Source organism: Mus caroli, chromosome 12 (assembly GCF_900094665.2).
Source record: "Mus caroli chromosome 12, CAROLI_EIJ_v1.1, whole genome shotgun sequence".
Taxonomy (NCBI): domain Eukaryota; kingdom Metazoa; phylum Chordata; class Mammalia; order Rodentia; family Muridae; genus Mus; species Mus caroli.
The window spans coordinates 70,608,419-70,631,341 of NC_034581.1; the positions used below are offsets into that span (position 1 = coordinate 70,608,419).

At 45.3% G+C, this 22,923-nt stretch overlaps 1 protein-coding gene across 2 annotated transcripts in view; it reads left to right on the forward strand.

Moving 5' to 3' along the window:
- LOC110306548 (nesprin-2) overlaps positions 1 to 22,923 on the forward strand; it is a 209,014-nt gene that overhangs the window by 158,469 nt on the left and 27,622 nt on the right. The window contains exons 83-86 of one of the 2 annotated variants that reach the window (XM_029484925.1): positions 1,680 to 1,805; positions 7,977 to 8,132; positions 10,252 to 10,410; positions 11,568 to 11,734. In XM_029484925.1, the coding sequence (XP_029340785.1) occupies positions 1,680 to 1,805; positions 7,977 to 8,132; positions 10,252 to 10,410; positions 11,568 to 11,734 (608 nt within the window). Of the gene's footprint in view, positions 1 to 1,679; positions 1,806 to 7,976; positions 8,133 to 10,251; positions 10,411 to 11,567; positions 11,735 to 17,339; positions 17,785 to 22,923 lie in introns of those variants that run through there. The other variant, XM_029484926.1, reaches the window with a different exon arrangement.

The window sequence follows — 22,923 nt, forward strand, 5'->3', positions numbered from 1 at the left end:
CACAGATGCCAGTCCCTTGGGGAATTGCTCACTATATGGGAAAGAACTGAACTGTTTGGAGTCATTAGTGAGATAGTCTCTGCTTTGTTTTTGTTTTATTTGGTCCATGTTGTTCTCAAGGACTGAACTGTTTTAAACTTACGACCCAACACTATAATACTCTTAGGTCTTCTTTATTATTATTATTATTATTAATTATCATTATTTATTTTTTGTATGTGAGACAACTGTCTCTGTCTTCAGACACATTAGAAGAGGGCATCAGATCCCACTTACATATGGTTGTGAGCCATCATGTGGTTACTGGGACTTGAACTCAGGACCTCTGAAAGAGCAGTCAGTGTTCTAAACCGCTGTGCCATCTTTCCAGCCTGCTCTTGGTTTTTCAAATGGAGTTTTTATTTTTGTTTCACTTGTCAGAATACTAAGCTATGTTTGTTTTGTTTCATTTCTATGCTTATTTCTGACACTCCTCTAATCTGTTGTATGCACCAAAAAGCAGAGACCCAAACCACTCAGGGAAAGTTTTCTAAACCAAGAGTAAATTTGTGTGAGTTGGTCGGAACACTGTGCTATGGACAGAGTATTGTGGGGTAAGTGGAACCATGACACTAGACAGAGCTGACAAGGTAGAAACAGATTCAAAAAACCTCAGTAAATCTCATAGTTGAGAACGGTAGGCATTAGAATCAGCTCCCAGCCAGACTACCTGTCCTGGAACACATGACCACAACACCCCACTAAAAGGACCATGACAACTGGTCACTGTAGCATAAAAACCTAGAGTTCTCCATGGTAATAATGTATCTAGATAGGCCCCGAGTGTTTAGCCAATGAGCTTCCCTTCCTGCAAAAGTTAGTTAGATCCCCAATTAACCCTGAGTAAGAGGTATGCATTCAAATACACCATGAATGAAACAGTTTGGACAAGTGAGGACTGTCTCCTTCATCAGGAGTCTCAGCGGGAAGGAGGGGTGGCCTTCATTGTAAAGAGCCTCCCCTAGATGTTCATAGTGAATCAGATCTGAACACCACAAACATGAAAATGCAGGCACCTATTGGCTTGGTTACATAAGGAAGAGAGATGCTTGTCTCTTACCTAGGTCTTTAACTTCCCATCTGTGAGCCAACGGATATTCTCCAAGCCCCGACACTCACATTTTAAAATGTGGCGGCCCCTACTCTGCGTCTTCAGGTTTAACAACTGCAGTGACTTGGTAAAAGCTTAGAAACTCTTTGCAGGTGGAGGGGGAGGCGCTACAGTGTGAAGGGAACCAGGCATTGGGGGAAACCAAAGAGCAGCACAGAAAAGATTACCAAGGAGGGGAACGGCAGTGAGCTTTGCCTGACTCTGCCACTGGGACACACACTTAAGGTGTAGATGCTGAAAGTCAATCTTCACAGTAGCCCTTCAGATGTAGATGTACACAAAACTGACATAGAATAGAGAGATGGAGACAGAAACAGGAAGAGAGTCACCCCCAATCGAACCCGTACCGGTGACTGACATGTACTGATGTCCCATGTACCCCTTCAGGTCAGTCTGTATGAGATGAAGAACTGCCTTCTGTGTGGCTTATCCAAACACGCTTAAAAGAAACCGTATATGAGCTGGTCTAGTCTGTTGTTTGTTGTAGAGAGCCATGCACTCACCAGTTTTACTACTGTTTTCCAAACAGACCTGGGACCAGTGTAAAAAGAAAATCAAGAAGCTGAAAAAAAGGCTGCAAGCTCTGAAGGCACAAAGCGAAGATCCCCTTCCTGAGCTTCACGAGGCCCTCCATGAAGAAAAGGAGCAGATTAAGGTACTGACGTCCGTCCGAGCCAGCGGCCAGGACAATCACACAGCTGCCTTGTGGGCACTTCAAATGCTTGCCTGCCTCTCTGCTTTCTGTGATCAAGAAAAGTGTTCTCATCAGCTGGAGGATTTTCCCTGTCCTCTAACAGCATTCTGGTCTCTTAAGGTGTTAGAATCAATGCTCCATATAGTCCTCGTGTAAAGATGAGAAAGGGCTTTGGCAAAGCGGTACATTGTAGGCTCTTGTGGTAGTTCTCCTTCATGTTCTCTTTCTGTTTCTTCTCTGAATGTAAGACCTGGAGTCTGAGGGTTGTTTTTTTTTTTGTTGTTTTGTTTTGTTTTGTTTTAATCAAGTGGGGAGGGGGAGGGGGAGGAGGTATGGAGGTCTGAGGACAGCCTCAGGTGTCAGTCTTTGCCCTACACCTTGTTTGAGGCAGGGTTTCTCTTGCTCCCATGATAAGTACTCCAGGCTAGCTAGCCCATGAGCTTCTGAGGGGTTCTCCTATCTCTGCACCCCATCTTGCCATGTCACTGTTGGAATGCTGGGATTACAGGAATATGCCACCACACCTGACTTGCAGCCTGCCTCAAACAAGGTATAGGGCAAAGACTGACACCATATGAATACAGTCGGTACATCCCTCTGCAGTGATTGATATTGTCAGATATTGTTCACCCTTTGTTAATCTGGAGTGAAAGGTAGTGTCTGTCTGTAGTTTGTCTCTTGTCCCATCAGTCAGCCCTCTTGGGAACTGCCTGTTGACATTTCCCCTGATTTTTGGCCTCCACTTAAACAAGTTGCTTATTTATTCTTAATATGTTGTCTCTTTTAAGTACATACTTATGAATATCTTTATGAATATCTTTTTTAAGATTTTTATTTTATTTTATGTCTATGAGTGCCAGAAGAGGGCATCAAAATAAGTGCCAGAAGAGAGCATCAATTCCATTACAGTTGGTTGTGAGCCACCATGTGGTTGCTAGGAATTGAACTCAGGACCTCTGGAAGAGCAGTTAGTGCTCTTAACTACTGAGCCATCTCTCCTGCCCCCTTATGAGTATCTTCTGTCAGACAGTTTATTCTTCTTTTCTTTCCTTTCTCTTCATTCTTTTTTTTTTTTTTTTTAATGTCACTGGTGAACAATAGATTTGTAGAAGTTTTGTTTGGGGTTTTGGTTTATGGTTTTGTTTTGATTTATGTGTGTGTGTGCATGGGTGCACACCTATATTTGCGACAAAGTTTTGCTATGTAACCCAGGCTAGTATTATCACATTCTTGATCTTCCTGCCTCTACCTCAAGAGCTGGTATTGACAAGTATTTGTCATCATTACCCAGTGATTTTGTGTGGCTTTATTATAGGCAAATATGTGAGTATTTTTCTATACAACTGTGCCCTCTTTTTCTGTAGAAAGTTTCTATCTGTGGGCGATGGTGGCACACGCCTTTAATCCCAGCACTTGGAGGCAAAGACAGGCAGATTTCTGAGTTCAAGGCCAGCCTGGTCTACAAAATGAGTTCCAGGACAGCCAGGGCTACACAGAGACCCTGTCTGGGGGGGGGGGGGAGGGGGGTTTCTATCTGTAACTCATAGAATACATTTTTATATCTTCTCCTAGATGTTCCCACATATCCTAGATGTCTAGTGTTTAAAAGTACTGCTTTTTTAAATCCACATCTTAATTTGTTCTGGAATTGATGTTTGCATATGTTTTAAGTGAAACTCCTTTTTAAAATGTTATTCCTGTAGATAACCCTGTAGCTTCTTGGAGCCTGCTTAATAGACCCATGCCAGGTATCAAATTAACATATAAACAAGATTTGCAGCCAGTAGTGGCTCATGTCTTTAATCCCAGCACTTGGGAGGCAGAGGCAGGTGGATTTCTGAGTTCGAGGCCAGCCTGGTCTACAGAGTGAGTTCCAGGACAGCCAGGGCTATACAGNAAAAAAAAAAAAAAGAAGAAGAAGAAGAAGAAAGAAAAACCAAAAAAGATTTGCTCCTCAGATTTTCTTCTCCTCTTCATTGGCTTCAATATCAAATTGCTATTAGCAGGCATCGCAGTCTTGAGAGATAAGGTAGAAAGATAGGGCATTAAAACCAGTGTCAGCTGCATACAGAGTTCAAGGCCAGACTGGGCTACATCAAGTTTAGATCAAGATGCCAATAACAAAGTGAGAGAATCCAGTGTTATTCTCCATTGACATGCTGGAGTTTCCTTCCATAAAGTCTAGAAGCCTGTGCTGACTGTGAAATCCAAACCTTTAAGGACCTAGTGTCTCTTCAAGTGTCATACCCCATGGCTTCCAGCAGAGTCTGCAGCTTTTATGAGCCCGGCCCCGTTTATCAGTGGAAACAATCATGGCAGAGATCCACAAATTCATCTGACTAATAACCAGATTCCAAAACAGATCCCAAGTAACTGGAGGCCTACCTAGGACCATGGATACGATCCCAGAAGAGTCTGTGATCTGCCCAACCTGCCGAGCCTTCCTTTCCTCATAAAGCTACATCCTATTATAGCCAACTTCATGTGGAAATAACAGCACACAGACACCTACATGATAGACACATGCCACATACACACCATACATACACACACAACACACATACCATATACCCATATACCACACACAGCCATACACACAAACACACAATACATATACATATACACTCTCACCAGAAACACACAAGTTAAGCATTCCTATTTCAAAAAAAAATCCCCAAAACTCGGAGGTATGAAGCATTTCTCGTTGTAAGCATTTTGAATGAGGTATGGTCAGCCTGACATGTAATGTCTCTAAATATAAAGCTTTTATAGATTCCTGACTAACACAGACTCTATCTGTATCAGCGCTTCTAAACCTGTGGGTCGTGAGCTCTTGGGGGTTGACTGAGCCTTTCACGGGTGTTGCCTAAGACCATTGGAAAACACAGAAATTTACATCACAATTCGTAACAGTAGTAATAATTTTATGTTGGGGGTCACCATAACACGAAGAATTGTACTAAAGGGTAACAGCATTAGGAAGGCTGAGAACCACTGCTCTATATACTATTATGAAAATTGCTACAGTGGACATGAGACTTGTTGAAAGATCAATTCATTGGAGCAGTTCTAATTTTAAAGTTAATTTCAAATAATATAGTCACATGGATCTAAATTTAGAATGTTCATAAGATGTATATTAAATTTTTTCTCCATTCCTTACCACAGGAATTGATGGGACTAATTTGTTGAATATTCTTCCCAGGATAAGATATTCTGTCCATGTACACGCACGTGCATATGTCTTCATCTTTTGTTCCCTTTCTGTGTGTGTATGTATGTATGTGTGCATGCCCTGACATGGAGAGCAGAGGTCAGTGTCCAGTGTCATCTTCCATTGCTCTCCACTTGCTTTGCTTGAGACAGGATCTCTCACTGAACCTGCAGTTCACTGATTTAACTAGGCTTGCTGGCTAGCAGGCTCAGGGATCCTCCTGTCTTCATCTCCCTGGGCTGGGAGGCATGCACCACCGTGCCTGGCTTTTTCACATGGGGGTTGAGGCTCCAACTTAGACCCTCACTCTTGCACAGCATCTATCCATCCCCTTTAGTTCAAATGGTAGCGCAGAAGAACAGGACAAGGCGTGTGCTGCCTGTTGCTGTAGGGAATCCAGCTAGAGCCTGGTGATGCGCTGCTAAATATAAACAACTTGAAGTTTTATATCACACTCTATAGATGGTAACTGGGATTTTACAATACAGACCATTTATCAGATTAAAGATAAAGGAAACTATATCTGGCTGACTTATTCTCCTTTTGCCATCATTTTCTAGTAAACCTGGGGCATTTTAACTTAAAGGCTGTAGCATTCTTTGGTTGGGCGGATAGATGGGTTTTCCAAGGGAAGGAACCCAGAGCCCCTTGTGTGTTGTGTGCTAGGCAAGTCTCCACCCCTGAGATTTACTCCCAGATCCGAGGCGTGGTTCCTGGAATGTTTCTACAGAAGTGATCATTGGCTGTAATTAGCTCACATACTACACCTCCCTGCGTATTATTTGACTTCTTTGTTTGTCTTTCTCTTAACACTTAAGAACATTTTAAAGCTCTTAGCCCTGTGTGGTTGTATAAAACCTCTAATCCCAGCTTAGGAAGCTGAACTGTAAGTTGGAACCCAGCCTAAACAACATAGCGAGTACCAGGCCATTCAGTACTGCATAGTAAGTCATTTGCCTAACTTGCACGAAGCCCTGAGTTCAGTCCCCACTACTGCAAAACCAAACAGATAGACAACGACCAAAAAAGGTTATTGGTACAAACTAGAGAAGCTGCTTTCCTTTTCCTTTCTTTTCATTCAAACATATAATTCATCATATCTAATGATTCAGTATGCACCAGGCGTATGGCAGGTGCCATGATAAAACACCATGACACAGAGCAACTTGAGAAGAGAAGGGTGTATTTCAGAAGCAGTGTTGTTCCGGTCCCTGCCAGTCTGTCAGTACAGTCTGTTGGGGAGATACATGCTAACCACATAGCTACACTGTATGCATGTGTGTGGGGTGTGTATGTGTACTGTAGGGAGAAAAGAGAGGAGCAGTGAGACACTAAAGCAGAGGTCCCAGGCTGGGGGTATAGCTCTGTGGTTGACTGTTTGGGATTAAAGGATTAAAGATTAAAGGTGTGCATCACTGTGCCTGGCCATTTTTATGCAAACTTTGAAAGTTTCCTCTGGACCATTTTATGAGAAACAGAGAATTTAGCAAGGTAAGAGACCACACCACTTTAGCTTTTAGAACACTGAAAAACTATCAATGGGAATTAGTGCCTCGTTACTGTAGCCGCTCTTCGGAGTGATCTCTGGAGTAAATGACACAGAATCTTCTTTCAGATTTCATCAGAAGGCCTGGAAAATGAACCATACATAAAGAACCCTAAACACAACTAAAACCTAAGAGACTCGGGGTGTCTGGGCTGGTCCCTTCACTTCCCTCTGCAGTGAAAAGGATTGTCGTTTACTAAATGCTACCTTTCATTGGATTGGAAAAGGACTTCATTTTAAAAACTCATTGAAGCCGGGCAGTGGTGGCACACACCTTTAATCCCAGCACTTGGGAGGCAGAGACAGGCGGATTTCTGAGTTCAAGGCCAGCCTGGTCTACAAAATGAGTTCCAGGACAGCCCTGACAGCCAGGGCTATACAGAGAAACCCTGTCTTGAGAAACCAATAAATAAATAAATAAATACTCATTGAAGCTGATGGTATAGTCTCTGCCTAGCTAATGTGAGGCCCTAGAAACCCTGTCTTGAAAAACCAATAAATAAATAAATAAATAAATAAATAAATAATAAAAAACCTCATTGAAGCTGATAGTACGTAGTTTAGTGGTATAGTCTCTGCCTAGCAATTGTGAAGCCCTAGGTTCGATCTCTTACACATGAATGAATGAATGAATGTTAAATATAGGAAGCTGTCCCCTAATTTAATCGCTGTCAGTTAATAGCAAGCAGTTTCCCCTCCCCTATAGTCATTTATTTAGAAAATAAAAAATAACTCCTTCCAAACAGAAGTTGTCATTTCATGATGGCCAGCCTCAGTGCTAGTGGCATACCCAGGCATTTTGAAAGTGAGAGATCACACTTTATATGACTTCTTAACATGGTTTCTGGGTCTTAATCCAGAAATGTGTGCAAATTTTGCTTTTCTTACATTATGTATGCTGTGCCCTCTAAAGAATGGTAAAGGTCAGCCGGGCAGTGGTGGCGCACACCTTTAATCCCAGCACAGCACTTGGGAGGCAGAGTCAAGAGGATTTCTGAGTTCGAGGCCAGCCTGGTCTACAAAGTGAGTTCCAGGACAGCCAGGGCTACACAGAGAAACCCTGTCTCGAAAAACCAACAAACAAACAAAGACTGGTAAAGGTCCTGGATGGTTTTCCAACAGAAACACTTTATTAAACTCCAGCTACCTGAGGGAAGGAACTGGAAGGGAGCAAAGACTGTCCCCTTGAGAGAAAGGTGACTGGAGGCAGCCAGGCAGGGCTGCGGGAGCGGCTGTTTCTCATTCCGAAGGTCCCTCCCCTTCCCAGGCTCCCCTCCCCCAGAGTCTAATCAAAGGATTAGCCTACAGGTTTGGAAACAACAGCAGCTGGAGTTGAAGGCATTTTCCCCTTTCTCCTCGCATTTAAATGCAGGAAGTAGAGAAGTCTCTGGCTAACTGGACGCACAGCTTGAAAGAACTTCGGACTATGAAGGCCGACTTGAGCCAGCACATCCTAGCGGAGGACGTGACGGTTCTGAAGGAGCAGATCCAGCTTTTGCACAGACAATGGGAGGACCTCTGCCTAAGAGTAAGTCAGTCAGCCGCCTGCGGGGCTGTGGGGGGGTTGATTGAAGCGTCCCAAGGGCAAAGGAAGGGATCCTGACTTCGCTGAAGCAGGAGCCCTTGGGTCTGGGACCCCTGTGCTTCTCTGCTGGGTCCTTTAGGAGGCAGCAACCGGTTTTAACAGATTGACCTCTTTGTTTTAACAGAGTTCACTGTGTAACTTTGCACACTTCCACTGAGTTCGTTTGGCTGTTTGGTTGGTTTTGTTTTGTTTAAGATCACCTTAAGCTGGGATGGCAGCAAGGGCCATGCTTGTGAAGCTTCTGCTCCATGGCTTGCTTAGGGAAGTACCAATCTTCGTGTTAGGAGAGATCTCTCTGACCCCCCTGTGTATTTCTCTTCTGCCACACCAGAGCCTTGATGCCCACAGGCATGGAGGCAGTTATCTGAGAACCAGGCTTCTGCTGCATTCGGATATTCAGTTCTAAGAGCCTTTTACACTCTGGAGTGATTAGAGCCTAATGACCTTAGCAGATCACTTGTACTGGATAAAAATGGAATTGTGTGTAGCCTATTGCACAGTTCAAGACTATGACAGGATATCAAAGTGGAATTAAAGGGTTCAAGGATTAATCTTAAAGACCCTTGTTTTAAGGATATAACATTCTCAGGAAAAGTTAATGCCTTAATCTCATTTTTTTGTATCAATGAATTTTTGACATTTGTGAATACCTGTGTTCTAAAGACACTTTTAGTTACACTTTGAAGTAAATAGTATACTTTACAGAACCTTGGTTCTTAGTAGTTACAATGTACTCTAAGTGTCTTTTAAATTGTTCTAATTCCTGTTTTCTATAAATGAAAGCACTCAGGATCTGTGAGAAGTCTTGAGAGAGTTAGGACTCAAAGAGCGCACCCAGATGGTCCCGATTGTTCCCACCGTGGACTCAATCCTGGCACACATGCCAGGAGTTTTAAAAGCCAAAATAAACAGATTTCTGGAGGAATGGGAGCAAAATGCTTGTTTTTCTAGGGATAGATTTCGGGCCTTTTAAATGCATTTGGCTGGGCGGGACACTGGAGCATTTGGTATCTTGACCTCACTCAGGGAAGAGCAGAAGTTCTTTTGTAAGTGGTGAGGAAAAAAAAAAAAATCTCAGGAGAGTGCAGCCGTCTCTTCCCCTTTCTATAAAATGCAGTGCTAAAACTACTGAAGAACTCTTAGCTACCCCATATTACACTACCCCGGTTAAGATTTCAATGACTTCTCAGAAACTGAGAATAGATGTACTTTTAGAAAGGCTGGTTTGAATTATCTAGATGTAAGTTTAATTGCTAACCCGTGGCCCTCTAAGGAGACGGGAAGCCCCGTGCCTGATGTTAGTACAATAGAGCACTGGGCATCTGGGGGTCAGCCTGCTCGCTCCAGACCAATGTTTGCTGACATTTTCATGGTTTCCAGACAAAAACTACAGTGTGTAATGACAAGATAAATTAAATGAATGGTTTGGGGATTTGGTGTTTCTGTTTGTTTTATTTTGTTTTGTTTAAATTCTCAAAAAAAAAAAAAACTTTTTACTACTTTTAAGGTTTCTGGCTCATTTGCATTACTAATGAATGGCTGGGTGATTTTTTGTTTTCTTCTTCTTTTTTTTAATTTTGTGATCTGGATTTAAATAAGTTAATCTTCAAAATAAGTAAGCAGGACACTGCCTGCTGGATATAAAGACTTGATGAGTTCCGAAAGGGAAAAGCTTTAGGCCACAAAAGTGAGAAATTCTCCTGGAGGGATCAGTAGATGAAAGAACAAGGGAAACAAAAGCCGAAGCAGAGCCATGATTGACTCTGTACTCACCTTAACCTTTCTGCCTTGGGCTTCATGGCGATCAGATCAATACAGAGCACAGAGCACCGTCATTTTACCTTTTGTTAGTTTTTATGGTGGTCATCACGGGTGGAAAAAAAAACTTGTTAATGTGAACAGGGTTCAGAGACACTGACAAAGTGAATGGCCTTTGTGTGTGTCTGTGTGTGTGAAAGGTGTGTGAGGTGGGACGCTAGAGTGGGGGTGCTCTCGGGTGTTGAGAGCCAAGGGACTTTCCTTCCCTGCTATCCTCAGCTGCCCCGTGCATGTCATTACCTAGGTGGCTATCCGCAAGCAGGAGATTGAAGACAGACTCAATTCGTGGATTGTGTTCAATGAGAAAAATAAAGAACTGTGTGCTTGGCTGGTCCAGATGGAAAACAAAGTTCTACAGACAGCAGATGTCAGCATTGAGGAAATGATCGAAAAGCTACAGAAAGTGAGTGGGGGCGGGGTTCCCCGTGCATGCAATGGAGGAGGGCTATAGGCTTCCACAGGGCTCCAGGACCTGTCGTGTCCCTGGTGTTTCTAATGGCAGTGTACATCTTTCAAGGGACTGTTTTTGAGTTTTCAAAGGAGGAAATGGGAGAGATCGAAAGCATGAGCTTGTCATAGGTAGATACAGTGCTGAGGAGAGCTGCTTCCCTTCAGTCGGGAAGACTAGCCAGTGATGGGGTCTAGTGAGTGTTTATTAGAACCCAAGTCAAGAGGACGCCTGCAGCAGTGAGGCTTACGGAAGAGGTCAGTGGAGCATCATTGTACAGTCACCCAAAACACCTCTCCATAATCCCTGGGAAAACTGACCTCAGGCCGACTCAGTCAGCTCTGTCTAGCCTCAGCTCCACATCTGTGACGTGCAACTGAAGGGTTGTTCATTAAGAAAGAACCTGAGGGGGCTGGGATATAGCCCAGGTGGTAGAGTTCTTGCCTTCCATGCATGAAGCCCCGAGTTCAATCCTTGGCACTGCAAGGATAAAGAAAAAGACCATACCTACACCCTGGCATGGGAACGCATGCCTACACCAGCACTCAGGAGGCTGAGGCAGGAGGCTCAGGAGCTGCAGGCCTGGGCTACATAGTCAGAGGAAGTCATTGCTGCGTTAAACACTTCGTAGTCACCCAGCTGGTACAGCCATCCCTTGAAGAACTGTCAACAAGTATAAGGTTTTTGTTTTCCAATTAAAACTAATGTAGACAGGTCTGGAAAGATGGCTCAGTGGTTAAAAGCCCTGGCTTTTCTTCCGAAGGACCCAGTTTGAATTCCTAGGATCCACATGGCAGCTCACAACTGTCTGTAACTCCTGTCCTAGGGGATCTGACACCCTCACACAAACTGAAGAAAAACACCAAGGTACATAAAATACATAAATAAGCTAGTGTAAGCAACATGGTAGTATGTGCTAGCCATCCCATCACCAGGGTGCCTGAGGCAGGAGGATTGCCTGGAGTTCAGTTTCAGCCTAGACTATACCATGAGACCCTGTCTGATAAAATAAAAACAAACAAAAAGGTGTGTTAAGAGAGAACTGTGCCCTGGGCTAGAGAGGGACCGGCCTGGTGGTGACGGCTCGGGCCCTGTGCTTTGGTACCTGTCAGGACTGTATGGAAGAAATCAGCTTATTCACAGAAAACAAGCTGCAGCTGAAGCAGATGGGCGACCAGCTGATCAAGGCCAGCAGCAAGGCCAAGGCGGCTGAGCTGGAGGAGAAGCTCAGCAAGATCAATGACCGCTGGCAGCATCTCTTTGACGTCATCGGATCAAGGTAAGGACTGGCCTAAGATAATGTGTATTTACTCCTAGCGATCTCCTCACAGACCTGGTGAAACTGAACCTCATCTTCCCGTGTGGTAGCCTGGCAGGTCATAAGCATACAGATTTGCAGTTGAGGGGAGATGAGGAGAAATTCTAATTTGAACAATAAATGGAAATGATATTTGTGTGTGTCTGTGTGTATGTGTGTATGTGTGTGTGAGTGTTATGTGTGTGCATGTACATGTGTGAATATGTGTGTGTGTGTGTGTGTACGTATGTGAGTATGTGTGTGAGTGTGTGTGTGTGTGTGTGTGTGTGTGTGTTGTTTGTGATGCAAAGGATTAAACTCAGCCTCACATGCTAGGCAAGTATTCTACTACCAAGTTATTGTTTGATTGCTGCTGCTGCTATTGTTATTGTTGAGTGTGGGGTCTGGCTAAGTTCCCCAGGCTGGCCTTGAACCAATCTTATTTCCTCTGCCTCCCGAGTAGCCAGAGCTACAAGCACTTGCCACTGTGCCCAGCTGGAGTTGTTTTAAACAAGAGTTGGAAACTTAGTTCGAAAGAGATCCTAAAGGGGAGTTCTCCTTCGGAAACTCACCCCGTGCTAGAATTAATGTGTCCCCCGTGAAATTACGCCTGCCTGTTCCTGCACTACGCTCTGTGTAGTAACAGCCGGGCCCAGTGTAACCAGGTCCTTGATGCCCCCCCNCCCCCCCACCCCCCACCCCCCCGGTTCACTGGGGAATACAACTTTGAATACTGGTCAGCATATCCTCAGATGTGACCACAAAGCTCTGTTCTCCAGTGCAATGTTGTCCGAAAGAGAGCTAGGAAGATTGTCTGCCATCAAACAACGCTAACGTTTGTAGATGGCTTTCGATTTCAAGTCTTCTCAGCAAAGGCAGCACCCTCCTCCCCAGACCACACATTTTCCTAATGCACCCTGGTTTTCCGAGATGTCTGCTTTGGGACCACTCATGCAGCCTTGTCTGCCAGTGGCCCAGCGCGTGTCTCACAGGACAGTGTGCTCAGGTGCGAACACGAATGTCATCTGGAGTTTAGAGGAGAGACTGTTAAGATTTGGAGATAAGAATAGACCGGTGTTAGTGACGTGGCATGCCCTTTGCCTCACTGACCACTGGAAGCCATAAGTGAACCTGACTCCGTCAGCAGAGGCAACGGCCAGGTGGGGCGAGCTCAGCAGACAGGAAGTGAGAGGAGCCAATTATGTTAATGGGAGTGCATGTCTGTCAGCAGTAGAGCCAAGCACATGGAGAGAGTCTGTCTTCTGAGAGTAGAGGGTGGAGAAAAGGAAAGGCCTGCCACCCAGATGGTCCTGAGTGAAGGTTCAGAACTCCTGATGGCCACTGCAGGCAGTGGGAGAGACCCTTGGTATGAGAAAGCAGGTATGATGTGGAACAGGAGAAAAACCACCCAGGAAGGGCTGAGAAGCCCCGCTGGCTCACATGTAAGAGAGGGGGTAGCATGCATTTTTTCAATGCGATCACTGCGTACATGTCAGCAGGCTGCTGGTTTCTCAGCAGGCTTCTGGCTTCTCACTGACTGCACATCTCTGGCCAGTTCCTTGGTAGAGATAAAAGTACATCAGCCTTCTTGGACATAGTGATTGGCAACAGCAGCAAATATCTTGGCTGCCTATTGAGTTCATGCCTTGTATGATGTTGCTTCACCTTTGTAGTACAATTACTTATGGGAGAGGGAGAGAAATGAGTGCCACATCACAAGTATGGAGGTACGAGGACAACCTGTGGGAGTCTCCTTCTATCAATGTGGATCGCAGGGGTAGAATTCAAGTTATTAGATTTGGCAAGAACCGCCTTTACCTGCTGAGCCATCTCTCCAGCCCTCACTTAAATTTTAAGGTAATTCTGAACGGTTGATACCATCATCCCATTTTGTACATAAGAAAAACTGAGGGCTGAAGTTAAATACTTGCCCAACTGATAGAGACAGCTGAGAATGCAACCAGTATCTCCACTCAGGCAGCTGCCATCCTCCTGCCACCGTAGACCTTTCTAGTCGGAAACACACAATGAATGGAGAACTGTGAAAACTTCACCATAAGCCTAAGTTAAAGTTGAAGGCTTGGCCTGGTGTTCAGAACTCTAAAACCCACAAAGCCAGGTCTCATTTGCTGCTTAAAAAGCAAAGCAAAGCAAAAGAAAAAAACTATTGCTCTGGGTTTATTCTCAACAAATTGCAAAATGATTACTGCAACATTACAACAGGCTTCTTTTTTTTTTCTTTTTAATTTATTTATTTTATGTATGTAAGGGCATCAGATCCCATTAGAGATGGTTGTGAGCCACCATGTGGTTGCTGGGAATTGAACTCAGGACCTCTGGAAGAACAGTCAGTGCTCTTAACTGCTGAGCTATCTCTCCAGCTCCCGCAACAGGTTGGTTTCTTTCTTTCTTTTTCTTTTTTATTAGAGATATTTTCTTTATTTACATTTCAAATGTTATCCCCTTTCCCAGTCCCCCCCCCTCCAGGAAACCTCCATCCCATCTTTCCTCCCTCCCCCCACAACAGGTTTTTTAAAGCTACATTTCATCTGATTATTTCAGACAGCGAAGCTCCTGGGGGCAGGGCAGCAGAGCCAGGCTCTTCACATCAGCTGTTTTGGCTCTTAGAAACAATACTACATGATCAGTCTGAGCCTTCATTTTCAGAGAGGGAAACTGCACTTCAGAGAAGGGGAATGAGGTCTCTCAGGAACTTCTGCTCAGGGCTGCAACAGGAGCTAGAGTCTGTCTGTATGTCTGTCTCACTGTACAGAGCATCTTAAGAACACATCTGGCTCCTGTGAGGTGCTGGCTTTCCAAGGCACTATATGAAAATTTTTCTGAAACCTAGGACTTGATGTCAGGCACTGTGTACTGGAAGACAGTGGTTCTCAAGCTTCAGCAAGCATCGTATCCTACCCTGGTGTCCCACGTCTAGAGCTGCTCCAGCCACGGGAATGGGTGGAGCTGAGACCTTCATTCCTGACGTGTGCCCTGGTATGGTACTCCTGATAGGAAGACCACACAGAACATAGGAGCAGTGGAATGAAGCAAGTCAGAGATTTTTGAATGAGTCTTGAGCCTCAGTCTCCATGCTGAAGGACCATGCACAAGTCCTGCTTCCTGCCTCCTTAGCAGGGTACCTGTGAAAGCTGAGATCCAGATGAGACGGTGGCAGGACCACCAAGGGTCCATCCACGCACATCCACCTCCATGGCATCCATTGAGGATGTCTGATAACCACAACAGGAAGAGAGGTCTTAGCCTTGAACCGCTGTCTTCTCCACTTAGAAAGTCTTCAGTATCAGCAACATCCTTAAAGCAAAGCAGCTGCAGGATATGTGTCTTGAGATAACCTTGACAAGGGCTGGAAAATCCAAGGTGCATTCACGTAAGATTACATAGGCCCTGGGCTATAATTATCTAGAATCCAGTCAGGCTCAATGACAAGGAATTTTAGTTACATACCTCTTTGCTCACTCAAGAGATTAAATGAAGAATACACTTTGTTGGCCATAGTCATTACCCTCCTTCCTTATGTTTCTTAGACACTGTATATAAAAAGTGACTTGACAAAACCGAAATACAGGAAGGGCAACTGAGTTCTTTTTTTTTTTTTTGTCAGAGCCATCCGTATGTACTGTCCTCTAAGAGGGAGGGAGTTACATGAGAACATGGGAGATGGACAGAAATTAACATTTTCAGCCAAGAGGGACCATGGCTCCAAGAGGGCCTTCCCAATTAGACTTCAGTGGTCATAGAGTCAGGAAAGGATTTGGCACCTTCTGTTGTGTGAAGCAGGAACTGTGAACACAGGTCACCCTGTGTCTTAATGTTTAGTCAGTGGGGGGATGGGGAGGGGGGTAGTGCATATCTTGGCTGAGCCATTTCATAAGATCTGGGGTGAAGGTACCCATGGTAGACATAAGGTATCTTTCCTTGATAGATTCCCCACTTTATATTTTGAGGCAAAGTCTCTCACTGAGCCCCAAGTTCATGGATTGGCTAGATGGCTAGCCAATGTGATCTTGCAATGCGCCTGTCTTCTTGCCTCCACACCCCCATCCCCCGGCTAGGGTTACACGTATGAACAAGACCATGCTCAGCTCTTATATAGGAGCTGGGGATCTGAACACAGATCCTCATTCTTGCTTGTGTGACAGACAATTTACCAACAGAGCTGTCTTTTAAGCCCTAGGGTTGGGACTATTTTTAAAGACTATTTCTAGCAGTATGGGTGAATGATCCAATGGATATGTCTAGTCCCTGAAAGCTCCCTTGGAAGACTTACACTGGTAATCTCCTTCGAGAGGGGATCGATAGTGATCGCTTTCATTTCACTTATCTACAGTTTCTAAGGAAAATGCTACTATTGGCTTGAGTGCCTCCTCAATGGTACTATCATGAGTGGGCTTGGTATCCTATGCTAGTGTATGAAGGAGAGACTTCAGCTAGATGGTAGCATGTAACCAAAGGCTTGTCCCTTCCTGTTGACACTGGATGGCTCTTGTGCATTCAGAAGTATCATGTCTCCGGGGAAAGACAGCAAAAGAAATTAAACATGCTTTTCACATTCCCTCTACCAATGTGAGAAACCTGTCTCATGTATACTGATAGCAAGTAAAATGACATCTAAGCTCAGCAGGTTTTACCCTGGCAACCATGGGTTATGGATGGTTTTCATCCCATGTAGAATGGGCTAACCCTTTTCATGGCCCTCCTCTTAGCTGTATCTTCTCAAGGTCACTGTGAGAGGCCAAACAGTGCTTCCGGTCAGGAAGCTGTCTTTTTCCAACCAGCACAGGTGCCGGGAAGGCTATAGAGGTCACTGGGTATAGAGAAGGGCCCGCTGGAGGTGGCCCTGCCCAGTTCCACTTTCCTTCCTGTCAATCCAACCATTCCCTCTCCGGAGCAGAAGTGCCTTCTGGGAGTCAAGGGCTTCCCCAAGGGGAATGCAGCCAACTTATGGGAAGCAATTGCCCGGATGTGCTTGGTCAGGGAATGAGTGCCAGAGTCTCCCACTCAAAGGTCACAGGAGCAGCTCAGCTTGTGGCAGCAAGTAAAGCAGGTGCCACCTTTTAGGGAAAATGTTGCCAAGCCTGCACACCTTGTTCCACTGGTAGAGAAGGCTTACATTGTCGTCGTCGTTGTCATCGTCATCTCACAGGTGGGAAATAGAGTAATGGCTAAGTCGTGGGTTGTAGGAACACAGGAGCTAAAGTCTCAAAATAGAAAAAGAAACAAGCCCGAGACATTGCCATAGGAGAAAGAAGGATTTCCGTCTTCCTACATTTTAGAAAACCCAGGAGGGAGAAGCTGAAATCTCCTCCTCTATCTTGAGGCCCATTTGTACTGCAAGGTGGAGTCCCTCCCTGTGCAACCATCAGTGGGATAGTGTAAGATGAACTCTGGCCTTCTCAGGCAGGGCTCCAGTTCTTAGGCAAGAGGAAAGCTCCTTAGGGAAACGTCTCCTTCAGGACCTGAGCAAATCACCCCCCACCCCAACCCCCACCCAAAGCTCGGGCTTCAGGTTTCACTGCTGCTTGTAAACGTGACACGGAGAAATTATAAACCAGAAATCTCTTTTCTCCCATGTTCCCAATCTAAATGTTTCCTCCCTGGCTTTATAGCACTTCATAAATAACACGGTGCCAAGATAACGCTGGGACTTTCTCCCCTCAGCCTTGCAATCCTGTAGCGTCAGAACAAAGGCTGTGTGTGTGTGAGAGCAAAGAGCTGGAGAGAGATGGTTTCTTTATTGCAAGGGGGAAAACAGATTAAAAATTGCGGAGCATAGAAAAAGGTGTCTTCCTTCCTTGCCGTCATTACCCTGTGCCCAGGAGCCAACTGGGGTGGTGCCGCTGCCGCGGCCGATGGGGAGCCTTGCGGAGGGCCTGGTTGGAAGATGCTGAGCCAGTGAATGAAGAGAGCAGGCTGGGCAGGGGGAGGGGCCGCCTGGCCAGGAGGTGGAGGTGCAGCCGGGAACTTGGAGCGTCCGCTGAAACCTAAGGAATGGTTTTTTCTCATAAACAGTAAGTGCCATGTCAGCGGCAGCCGCACCCGTGACCCAGGTGGCCCCTGCTATCTCTGTGTGTCTTGCTGTCTGGCTCACTCGTTTTGGTTACAATAGAGATCACTGATGAGATGGTGGCTGCGGAGTGTGTGCACTCAGCCATCGGGGGATGGGTTCTCTCCTGGCGTCAGCGTGCTTGTGGTGTCCGCAGCCTACCTCTGACAAGCCGGGCAGAGAGAGAGAGAGAGAGATGCGATTATGCTGTGTGGAAAATAGAAATCTCCCAGCATCAAAAATGCTCCAAAGCAGCAATTGGCTCCAAAATGTACTACCCTGTCTGTGCCCTCAAATCAGGACGTGGAAATTAATGATTTTACTATGAAGATATTAAGCTCTTTAAAAGGATAAAATTGTACAAGCTTGGTACATCACGTTCAGCAACTGACAACTGCCTATAGGTTTAAGTATTTCCTTGGGTCCAGGTTTGGATACTATTGACCGTTTTAGTTCTCCTTACTAATTTTGTTACGCTGTCCACATTGACAGAGGCATCGTTTAACTTACACCTACCTGGGCTTTTATAATTTGCATACTGTATACTGTTTACCATTAGAACAGAGCTGAAAGGTATGTTACTCCATGTGCATGAACATGAATTATTCCAGAAATATGCATTTGCTATTTAAAGCCTCTCATATACATAGCAAGGCTTCTGCTTGCTGTATGCACTGATTACCAAGTCACCTTCATTTTGACGGTTCTTGAAGGAGAGCTGTGTTGTTCAGTGTTAAATTCTGAGCCACCTCTAGTTAAGATGAAAGAAAAACTTTATTCACCTTGATCATGCCCTGTATCTCTCTACCCAAGATTCCTGTCATAGAACTCTTCTATTCTACAGCTGCTCTCGGGCATGACCCTAATTTTGTTTGGTTTCATAGGGGGGAAAAATGTCTTTTGGGATGCATGGCTTCTCCTTTGCACCCAACAGTACAGTTTTGGTCATCAGTCCCGGAATTTAGCTCAGGAGACCTGACTTCTTTTCTTCTGGGTATATGACATGTGTTCAGAGGTAATGCGTGACAACTACTACCTGGATAACCATGGGCAAGTGCAGAGGTGGGTCCCACACAAGCTGCCCAGGTGGCTGATGTCATGCCATGCCATGCCATGCCATGCTGTGCCACCAGGCTGGGTTTTGACTAGGTTTCCTTGTTTCCTGATATTAACTGAAGGTCTGAGTGGTTTGAGAACCATATGATTGAGGCCTGATGTATAGAGGTCAGCCATCAGGATCAGCAAAGGGCACATGCTTCCCGAACCAGTGAAGGTGACAGTTGAGTTACAGTGTCTGGGGAGCAGAACTACAGAGACTTTAACAATTCATCTGTTATTCTTGGAATAAATTCTCAGATATTGCTGGAGAAACACTCTTGATTCCAGTGCATTGAGGGTGTCAGACAGGTTAAGCCACAGAGCAGGTTAGACTCACTGGTTAAATCAGTCTGCCTATCTGTCCATCTGTCTGTCTGTCTCTTCCCCTCCCCCTCTGCCTCTGCCTTCCCTTGCTCCACTTGGCCTTTAAGCTTACTTGTTATCAATAGGTGGCCTGCCACTCATAGAAGGACAGTAAGTTGCTTTGTGGATAAAGTATTCTGTTATCCTCTTGTCTTTAACATATGGCATTGCCATCGTTTGAATGGAAAAGACAAACTGGTGACTGTCACTCCCTCCCCCAGTGGGTATTTATTTCTAAGTACTTCTGATACTGTACCCGATACCTAAGCTGCAGGGGCATAAGCTCTGAAGGACTTACAACCCAGCTTTGAGTTACCAAATCCTCACAAAGCAAATGGTTAAATGTGTAGTGAAAGAAAACCACGAAAGAGAAACATTGGCAGTAAATCTACAACTTCAAGCCTCTTCTCATGCTCTGGCTGCGAGCACGAGTATTGACTCCTGTATCTGAATCGTGTTCCCCGACAGCAGCAAAACCCATCTCCTACCCCCAATCTATGTGTATCTGTGTGTACAAGGTATGCAATAAGCCACAGAGGCCAGACTGTCGGGGTTAGAATCCTGCCCCTGCTAATGATCCAGGTGACTGAGCTAGTTATTTAACCTGTGAGCCTTCATTTCCTCAGCTGTCCAATGGGGAGGACAGCAGTACCATAGCACCCGTGTGCCAGCATCAGGGATAACAGTGTCATAGCACCTGTCTGTCAGCATCATTGAGATGATGAACTGAGTCACTAGCATGTGAGAGCAGTTGTTAGCATATGAGATAAATCTTAGCAGTTCCACTTTAGTACTATGGCTTATTAATGAGTTACAAAGTATGTCCAATGTAGAATTTTTTTAAAGAATTATTTATTTATTTTAATGTATATGAGTACACTGTCACTGTCTTCAGACACACCAGAAAAGGGCATCGGATCCTATTACAGATGGTTGTGAGCCACCATGTGGTTACTGGGAATTGAACTCAGGACCTCTAGAAGAGCAGTCAGTGCTCTTAATCACTGAGCCATCTCTCCAGCCCCAATGTAGTATTTTAAAGGAATGGATTACACAGGAAGAGGTTGGTATAGCTAAGTATCATTTTACACCAAACACTTGAGAACAGAGATCCTTTGGATTTATTTTTCTATCCTGAGATATCTGCATATTGAGATCTCTTGGGAAGCCACCAGCATTTCTTATATACATAGCTAAGGTCCTTAGTGTGCCTTCTGGTGTGAGGTCTGGCTCGGAATTTTTCACTTGTAATGTGATGACAGCCCTCAAAAGTTGTAGATGTTTGAACATTACAATGCTTAGATTAGGGATGTTCACTGTGTGTTGTATTTCCATCCTTCACTGGTCTGCCTCAAGCACTCCATTGTGAATACAACAGTCCAAGGAAAGACCAGCAAATTGTTCCTCTCCTTCTCCAGGAGTTGTAGCATCCCTAACTTCTGGTTGGCAAAAGAAAGTATAGTTATACCTAGGCTATTTATTGTGTGGTAGCTCCCTTTGTACAGAAGGTGGTCTCCCCAGACCTCTTTTTGTTGAAATAAGAAAAAAAAGCTGTGATTCTCCTATTGGCCTGGACTTGGGTACTTACTTGATGGGAGCATAGTAAGGTGCCATCCTGGGAAGAGGAAGAGCAACAGGAGAGAGGGAGATGATGATAACGGAGCCTGAACACCGGTCTCTACCCACAGGAAGTGGGCATGGCCAGGCCTCTTATCCAGTAAGAGGTTTTTTGAATAGGGCAGCCTCTCATAGCTGTGAGGGCTCCTTGCACAGTCAGGGGGGTGAGATGGGGTGAGAAGGGCACGTTGCTAAAACCACAGAGACGAGAGCCCGACCTGGGCTATAGCCGTATCCAGGCCTCGCCCGGATTCTGTTACTGCCTTTTCAATAAATCATCGCATGGCTTTGAAGGAGACTTTTTGTCTGCTGCAAGAGTGCAGTTTGGAAAATATAGTTCCTTGAAACTGATCATGCCCATGATTCCTGGGCACTTGTCCTCGTCAGAGAGTGTCCCAGATGGCTTTCATGCACACCTCCTTCCTGCCGCCCAGCCAACCCAGTGAAGGAGGGTATCACCGTTAGCCGCATTTTCTACGTGAGGTTAATGAAGCCAGAACTCAAACCCCAAGCTGCCTGCAAGCTTTCCACCTTCATAGAGCTACTGAGAGTAAAACACTATTGTGAAGTCCAGAGCTGGCTCCACTGTGGGATTGTGGCACCACGTGACCTCCTCAGCATATGGAAAGTTACACCGCTGAACATGTATTATATTCCAGTGGCTACTTGGTCTCATATCACCTGCAAGATGTTTAATTTTATAAATAATAAGGACATTTGGAGTCTGAGTCAAGTGTCTTGCGGGGCTGTAGATCTTGTAAATGGGTTGCGGATGGGACTTTCACCCTTATCTACTCCAAGGTTAAAGCCCATTCCTCTTATGGCTGAGGTTTGGGAGACCTCAGAAGCTTACAGGTAGAGGGGCTGAGGTAAAAGGGTTCTCCTAAATTCATAGTCACTGCTAGCACAGACAGAACTAGAAGGCTGTCCACAGGGAAGTCTTGATTGACTGTGACATATAAACTCAGTGACTCTTTGGTCCACTTAAACAATAACCTGGAGGTAGGGAACGCAGCTCAGTAAGTAGAGTAGTTTACCCAGCGTGAACTAAGCCCGGATTCCATGCCCAGCTCTATGTAAACTAGAGCGCTCCTCTATGGATCTAATCCCAACACTACAAAGGTGGTGGCCTGAGGATCAGAAGTTCAAGAGCAACCTTGACAACACAAAAGGATCAAGGCCTGCCTGAGCTACCAAAGACCCTACCTGAAAATAAAATGGGGAAGTTATTGGGCACGTTTATTCTTAACAAGTATTTGTTTACAGCCGGTGTACAGCCCGAGGGAGGTACTGCCTAGCTACCTTTCTTTTCTGAAGAGTGGGGAGTGTCTCCCGCTGTGCTGTTAGCTTGCCCTAGCTCTCCAGGAGCGTGGGGGTTGGGTACAGGGTGGTAATGGAAGAAGTGTTCCCAAGCAAGAGAGAGGAACGACTTTCAGTGAGAGGCCAAAGAGGTCACACAAATTGCCCTGAGGTGTTAAACAGATTAAGAGATTAAACTGGTTTGTCAGGGTAGAGAGCAGACTGTTGAAAGGTTCCAAGCTTGAGAGTCTGACTTGTCAGAAATGGAACCAAAGGTGGTGAGTAGGGAGGCGCAGAGGCCAGAGGAAGTTGTTTGGTTAAATAAACCTTGGTGGAGGTGCAGCAGACGGTGTGCTTCCTGTGAGCTGAGGTTAGCATCTCAGTTTCTCTTTCTATTGCTGTCAGACAGCCGGGGATGCAGTTCTGACGGCATCTGCCTGCATGGGGATTGGTAAGTGGGAACTTTGAATGTAATCATTACTTCGGATCTCTGGGATAACCCAAATCGCCAAGATCCACAGTTGCAAGCGTTCACTCTTCCTACTTTAGGACTCTCACGGGAGCCGCCGATTGAAGCGTTTAGTTCAGTCTCTGTGTGGAGAATGATGGCTAGCCAGGCGAGGAGGCTCACACCTATAATCCCAGCATTCAGGAGGCAGAGGCAGGAGGAGGATCTGCGAGTTTCGGGCCGGTGTGGGCCACTTAGGGAGACCCGGTCTCAGATCGA